The 7,665-nt window shown below is 33.4% G+C and overlaps 1 protein-coding gene across 1 annotated transcript; it reads right to left on the bottom strand.

Moving 5' to 3' along the window:
- Positions 1 to 263: 263 nt before the first annotated feature.
- LOC134256209 (mucin-2-like) lies at positions 264 to 7,248 on the bottom strand. Its single transcript, XM_062738877.1, has 5 exons — positions 7,196 to 7,248; positions 2,895 to 3,265; positions 2,645 to 2,785; positions 1,390 to 2,160; positions 264 to 494 (listed from the first exon to the last, which is right to left on the bottom strand). The coding sequence occupies exons 1-5, from the start codon at positions 7,213 to 7,215 to the stop codon at positions 268 to 270; spliced, it is 1,530 nt and encodes a 509-aa protein (XP_062594861.1). The 5' UTR covers positions 7,216 to 7,248; the 3' UTR covers positions 264 to 267.
- Positions 7,249 to 7,665: the final 417 nt, after the last annotated feature.

The raw sequence follows: 7,665 nt of genomic DNA on the forward strand, positions 1-7,665 counted from the left end.
CAGACGGATGGACTGCAGACAAAATGTAATCAGAAAAGGTTAATTATACTTCCTAAACTACCATGAAATAATTTTATCAAGTGAAGTGGAATCCTATACATGTATATATAAACAGAGAAAAACATTGGTTGTAAAGAAAAAAGAATCTCTCATGTTTTGCAATTGGTCTTGGATGCAATTTTTATCCTACTCGTTGTGTGTTTTTATTCCCTCGCCAGGGCTCGGGGATAAAAGACACACAACTCCTTAGATAAAAATCATCTCCAACTACAAATTATGGGAGATTCTATATTTATTACCTGGATATAAGACGGTCAACTGTTGAGGATTACAGCGCTTCTTTAACTTTGCTTGTTCTTTCTTCAGGTGACTGGTCAATGTCACAGGTGGGACAAACGAGTTAAACAGAAATCTAAGGGCATGTGTACCAAGCTGGGCTAACAGATAATAACGTAGAAAATTGTTTTCCTCGTCTGTGATTGTATTTGGAGTTGCTAGAAATATACAATCAAAAGGATAATGAAAAAAATCTTTTCCACAAAATATTCTTCTTAATTTTTTTTTTTTTTTTTTTGGGGGGGGGGGGGGGGTTTGGTTTTTTCTTTTGGATACTGGTAGATAGTTTTGAACAAACAGAGAGCACATAGGTATATAGCACATGGAATATTCGTTAATCAATTAATGAAAAAATATACTCTTAATCAGTGGCGGATTTAAGGGGGGGCGCACCCGGCGCGCGCCCCCCCCTAAAATTTTCAAAGTTAGCGTAAATCAAATATGTTTACTTGGTAGACCTAATTTTCACCCTTCAAAATCTCTAGAATCCAGGAGCTTCCGGGGGCTTCGCCCCCTGGGCCCCCACCAGGGCTTTGGTAAACCTCATTTTAACCCTTCAAAATCTTAAAATCCAGGAGCTTCCGGGGGCTTCGCCCCCTGGGCCCCCACCAGGGCTTTGCCCTGGACCCACTGGGGGCCTCAAGGCGGCCCCCAGACCCCTTGCCTAATTTTGGCGCCCCCCCTAACTCCAAAACCTGGATCCGCGCCTGCTAATGAAAATAAAAATGACTATTTATTATCTGGAATTACGAGTATTGTTTAAAAATCAGTAATTGCTTGCATTTTAATAAAAATTACATATGATTTTTTAGGAAAATCATGAAAGCTACATTTTATTTATTGAAACTTATTTCAAGAGTTGATAAAGTGTGATTGTTAAATTGTTCAAGTTATTTATACTAAAACTTAGAATAATTTTTGCCGAAAATAAATAAATATGAATAAACGATAAACCCTTCAGTATTTTTAAAGTGCATTTGCTTTTCTGTTGCATATTATTGGTATAATTTAATGATAAACTCATTAAATTTGTGCACTCCGTTTTTCTCTCACCAAGTACGTTATTGACAGGCACTGTTACTGCACAGTTTGATGTTATCGTCGACGAGGTTGATACTGTACTCAGTATATTACTGGTGGGGGTTACAAGACTTGAGACGGCAATACTCCCAATACTGGATGTTGTTACAACTTGACTTGACGAGGTGCTTGTTATTGAGAAACTTGGAACCTGATTGGATGAGCTGGAAGTCACTTGAGAAAATATTGCTGCTGAACATATTGGTGTTGCTACTGAGGAAGATGATAAGGTGCTTGATATTGCAGGGAATGCTGTTGGCAATGTTCCAATGATTGACGTTAATTTAGTTGTCGGTACTGTTGATGTTGAACCACATGTTGTTATTGCAGTATAAGTTGATGTTACTGTTGACGTTGTACCATTTGTTGTTATAGCCATGCTAGTTACTGGTACTGTTGATGTCCCATTTCTTATTATTGGTGTGTTAATTATCGGTAATGTTGATGCTGATCCATTTGTTGATGTTGCTATGTTACTTGTTGGTACTGTTGCTCCATGTGTTGTTTTAGGCATTTTAGTTGTTGTTACTGTTGACGTTGTACCATGTGTTATGGCTAAGTTAGTTGTTGGTAACGTTGTTGGTACAGTTATTGATGATCTATTATTATGTAAAGCTGATGTGGTAGTTGACACATTCAGGGTGTGACAAGATTGGGTAACTGTCGTCTGACATGAAGAGGCTGTCGTTATTACTGAAGCTGAAGGTTGTATACTGGAAGCTGTTGACGTCACTACAGGTAATTCTGAAGAAAAGGATAATGACAAAATTTTGGAAGGGACATCCTTTCTCATAACAATGTACTTCATCTGCTTAATATACGTGCAGAGGAAAAGACGACGAATTTTAATGAAAGAATGCAGTTTCAGTGTATGAAAATGGGAACTGTAAAATCTGCAGGACCCCTCTGGCAGGGATCATGATTTTTTTTAAATTTGGTTGTGGTCTAAGTGCTTATTTCAATCATTTCAGCAATTTTACTGCTTGAAGTTCAGGAGAAAAATTTTTTCTAAAAATAACAATTATTTTTATTGTTTAAACCACTCCTCAGAGGGGGCATTGTATTTCAATTTTTTTGTTTCCCATTACCTACAGATGTGAAATTGATTGGAAATTTGTTCATCAGTTTAAGAGAAAGGGCTGAAAATGCGAACGCACGAAGACAGAATAAATCAGAAAACAGAAGGTCACCTGAATGACTTGGTTCAATTTAAAAAGCATCAAGGTACCTTTTGGGATTTTTGCTTTCATTTTCTTGGTAATGTTGCATTGATGTCCATAACTGGTTTGATGGTGACTCTTCCGTTTTCGTCCTGGACATGTAGTATTAAATGGATGAAGTTTACATAAGGTCTTCTTCTGTTTCTTCTCTAAAAGTTGAAGTTAATATACATGTATATAATTAATTAAAAGAGGGCAGAAAAATAACTTTTTGTTAAATTGTATCAACTGACAAAGATTGATGATAATAAAAGTTACCCCTCTTCTCTCTGTATTCTTTTATTGCCTTTAATATCTTGTGTCTTTGACCAAATGTACTGACTCCAAGCTCACGAAGATCTGCGTGATTTAGCTCCACAAAAATCTCCATGGTAACCCTTTCTTTGACAAACAAAGATATCAAAGTTCCTTCCCCTATTTTTCTCAAAAGTTTACAAACATCCTGGTCAAAATCAGAATCATCTATCTTTTCCTTTCTGTCATCTTGGGTTTCTTTGCTCTGAATGGCGTCTCTCTTTTCACCTTGACCTTTCTCAGGTCGGGATACGAGCTCTTCTTTGTTGGCTTTTTTTAGTACCTCGTCTTTGGTATTTAATTCTTGTCTGGAATCTTTTCTGTCCATTGTATTACTGACATAAAGTAAATATAACTTAGCATTGAATAGACTGCAATCCAGAATATATAAACAATATCATATCAAAATGAATAGACAAAAATTTGAAAAATACAGTTATTAAGTCAATTTTTTTCCATTTCAGGATTCTAAAAATTAAAATTGTTTTACTAGTTTTGATAATTTTTGTTCATATATGATCCCTAGAATGCAAAATGTTTCTCAGGCATTACGCATCGCTGTGGAAGTTATTACCATTGTCCATTGAAAATACTTGTGAATGAAGTATATGTGTTGATGCTTATCTTTTAAAATGTATTTTAAAGAAAATGGATACTACACGTTTATTCAAAATTTTTATTTTCAAAATTTTATCAATGTCCTAGTCAAACTTTTTTGTTATTCTTTTCTTCAAAAGAGCACACTGGGTATGACATATAAAGCAAGAGGCCTTGATGGTCATAAAGATACATTGCAACACTTTCAGGATACATAGAAATATTTAAAAAAAACTGAAAGTTGAAGACAGGCTGTCTAAAACATAGGAAAATAAGATGATCTGAGATTAGATAAGTAGTTAATTTAGTAAATAGTTCAAAATAATAAAGTATATATATTAACTTGCCTCTTGATTTTAAATTGACCTTCTAGCATCACATCGGCGGCAAAAATATAATAGATTAAGGATATAATAAGAAGAAACACAAAAATTTTCACAAAAAGGAACCCATAGTAAAAATTCAAATTAAAACAAAAATGCATGCTACCTTATTTAATTTTCATTGTGACCCAACGAAGCAAATAAATTCGTGAATATAAGACACGGTATTATGATCATCGAATTGCTGAATCAAATACACGTCCCAAAAGTATCAAAAATGCCTTATTTGGATTGCCTAAATGCTGATAAAAATAAACATGCAACATGCTGATATAATGAATCTGAGTTATGTCATATAATAATGCTGATGTTCTATCAAAATATTAATATACGTGAAGTGTCAAAAATGTTTCATTTGCAACTGTAATAATTGTTTTCAAAACAATATTTACTTGGGCCTTTTTCTTAAAAACTTATATAATGTATTATTTATTTTAAACACTATTATTCATATCCAGAAACTCAACCCGATTTACTTCCATGTCTTATGCACACCCATCCTGGGGAGTAGTTCATGCAAACAATTTTTTATAAAAACATAATATAATGAATATCTAATGAGAAATGAAAAATCAATTAAACCTAATAACAACCATTAAGACAAATTATAAAGCAAATTTTAAAAACTTTAATTCATGACTTTTCTGTTTGTTATCAAAAATTATTACATCGGGGAAAAGAATTAATAACGTCTTCATTTCCCATGTGTACATTCTAACACAACCACAAATAGATCGACCGCTCCTGCCGATAATGATATATATGAACTATCTTTGTTGATTAGCAAAGTGGAATAATCTATCTCAGTAGAGTACTATAAAATCAAGATGCTGCTGGGCACCAGAACACCAGTGGTTCAAAATTTTAAATTCCTGTTAAAAAGTATCCATGCTTATTTGAACTTTAATCAGGGTAGTTTAAAATCTGGGGAAAACTCACATTTCTAAAGACGATGGCAAGTACTGGTAAATACCGGGAATGGCAGGTATAATTCACTGGGAAATACTGGGCCAGGAAATATTGGATAACTGTTCGTAAACTTCATCATTTACATGATTCCAGATAGTTTTTTGTAACTTTAGACGGATGAATGATATGGAGATAAAGAACAGTATTCAAGCTCAAAAGTCCATAACACTGGAAAAAAAATATGAGCAGAGCAAACATCGACCTCCGAAACATAAGAGGTGTGATCAGCTGCGGTGGAGGAGTGAGCATTTCCTAAAAACCGGTCACACACGTCGTGTGCTCCTTGTCATGATCGGGAAATAACGCAAAAAATCGTCGTCAATTCAATGTACTTTTCAATATAATGGACTAACAGTTAGTATGAAAAACATCAGTATAAGCATTTGACTCAATGATAAATTGTATTTGCTGACAAAGTCATTGCATCGACCATAGAACTCACGAAATGATGACTTTAAACGAGGCTGTTGATATTCTTGTTTCATCAACTTGTTTGTCAATAATTTATCTCCTTTTAGAAATTGTTCTTACGTAGAGCATGCTATTGCGTATCGAATCAACTGAGATATATATACTCCGTATGCAGGTGATGAAGGTATATTGTTGCATCAGTTAGGAAAGTTGACGATATAGAAAAGTTAAAGTCATCACATGTACTAGTATCATATAGCTTGGCTGTTAGATAACCATTAACGTCTTTTTCAAGTAAAATATCCAAGTATGAAACAAATGTGTCAGACTCTGTGGTATCTTTTATCTCAAGTTCACCAGGATATATCGTATCGACGTAGGAATGGAAATGAATATTAATTGACAATACGTCGTCGATTTATCTAAATCAACTGATATATATAAAAGGATCTAAAAAAAATTATTAAATGTAGGATATTGTGTTCATAACAAACCTAAACCCCCATCTTTTATTTATAAACTTATTGATATCAAATAATTTTTGAAAAAATGAATTGAAAGACTTCAGTTTAAAAAAAAAGGGTGGGATGTAAATTACTACAAAATGCTATGGGTAGGGGACCTGGAGTAGTGAAACACTGTGAATAAGAATATTATTTATCTTCTGTTTTCACATTAATCTTATTTCTGAATTTTGTATTCAGATTAATGATTTAAGGAAATGAGAACTCTAACCTTATACTTCCTTGCATTTCTGAATTCCCAAATTTTTCCCAGCAAAGATTGCAAAGATACTGCAGATTTTGCAGTATTTTGCGGGAAGTGCAATACCAGGATTTACCACTGGTATTTCCCAGACACCCCTGATTGAAATTGTACTCTGATTGCCTCCTTTATGAACAGAAGCAGCAAAACTTTTAAAGAATAAAAAAGGTGACAAGGCAAAAAAAAAAACCCTTAGAACCCCTGACCCAAGAACATTGAATTTAACAATTATGGTAGAAGTAATCTTGATCATCAAAACTATGCTGCAACCTGTTAAATACGCAGGAGAAGAGGAGATTTTTCAAAGAAATTATACATTTTCTTAATTGACCCACAACTACACAAGAAAAACCATTATCCAGGGGTTATGAATCTCATAATGTGAAAGAGACCATATTCTTTTAGAGTTTTCAAAGAAATTATTTTCTTAATTGACCCCGAACACATACACAACAAACAATTATTCAGGGGTTATGAATCTCATAGTGTTGAAAGAGACCATATTCTTTATTGTATTCAAACATTTTTTTTCTGCCTAATACATTGAGAAGAATTTCAAAGAAACATAAAAAAAAGAAAGCATTTTTACTGCTAAAATAATACTACCACAGAGATCAATCCTAAGATATCTGATACATAAGTCCATGGCCAACTGAATAGTGACATTCACAGTTTCTGACTAGGTATACCTTTGCTCTTCATTACAATAAATTTAGTCTGTTTTTGCAAAATACTCCAGAATAGAGAATTAGCTTTTCAAAGAATGTATGTATTTTCAATTTTAATTCAACACAGCCCTGTCTCAAAGGTATGATTTTCATAATTTTTAAACAGACGCCATTGCTCATCAAAACCATGCAACTTGCCTGCTTTAGGAATGTATGCAATTTAAATATGATCAGTATTCTCTTTAGAGCATTGGACAGGCTTTTGCCACATCTAGTAGATGTCATTCTTATTTTGCATTTAAGTGCAAAAGATATTTATAAAAATCTTTGTTATATTTACACTGAAGAGATATCTACATGTACCTGAAATCGAAAGTGACTGTATGATATAAAAAATAATACCAGTCAATACTACTTTGTAATTTATAACAGCTAGTAATGGTTATTGTAGAAAAAAGTACTAATTTCTTACCAGGTAAGATATAAATTCATATAATGATGCTGAAACACTTTGACAAACACCAATTTCAATATGGCGACAATAGATATGATTTTGGAAATCACAAGGGCTAATTTTAGATACATTTAAATGTAAACATTGAATGCATGTGCACCCGAAATATTTCTAACGAGGATTGTCTTATCCTGAGGTTTTTAAATATTTCATAATGAGATGGGTGAACATGACGAGCGATAAGCCAACAGCACAACAAACATGAAGATGAAAAATTAAATCTCAATTTTATAAAATCTTTCCTTAATATTTCATCTAACATTAACGTATACTTTATGTAAAATCTCTTGCAACTTGCATAAAATCTCATGAAGGTTGAAGTTATTTGCCTCTAAAATATGATACACACGCGAAAGAGGACAAAACGAGCCATTTTTTCACACTATACAGTGTATTACTATTTTTCTTTATGAGTGGGTCTTCGCTCC

Source organism: Saccostrea cucullata, unplaced genomic scaffold (assembly GCF_032062105.1).
Source record: "Saccostrea cucullata isolate Sc308-1 unplaced genomic scaffold, CSIRO_AGI_Scuc_v1 ctg15472, whole genome shotgun sequence".
Classification (NCBI taxonomy): domain Eukaryota; kingdom Metazoa; phylum Mollusca; class Bivalvia; order Ostreida; family Ostreidae; genus Saccostrea; species Saccostrea cuccullata.

What these genes read in the sequence shown, in the direction of transcription:
- LOC134256209 (XM_062738877.1), bottom strand. Translation starts at nt 7,215, where the DNA reads ATGAATTTATATCTTACCTG. An exon ending in GAAAGCAAAAATCCCAAAAG is followed by an intron (nt 2,161 to 2,644) that starts GTACCTTGATGC and finishes CCTTTTCTTCAG; the next exon opens with AATTACCTGTAGTGACGTCA. An exon ending in GCCTGTCAATAACGTACTTG is followed by an intron (nt 495 to 1,389) that starts GTGAGAGAAAAA and finishes GTATATTTCTAG; the next exon opens with CAACTCCAAATACAATCACA.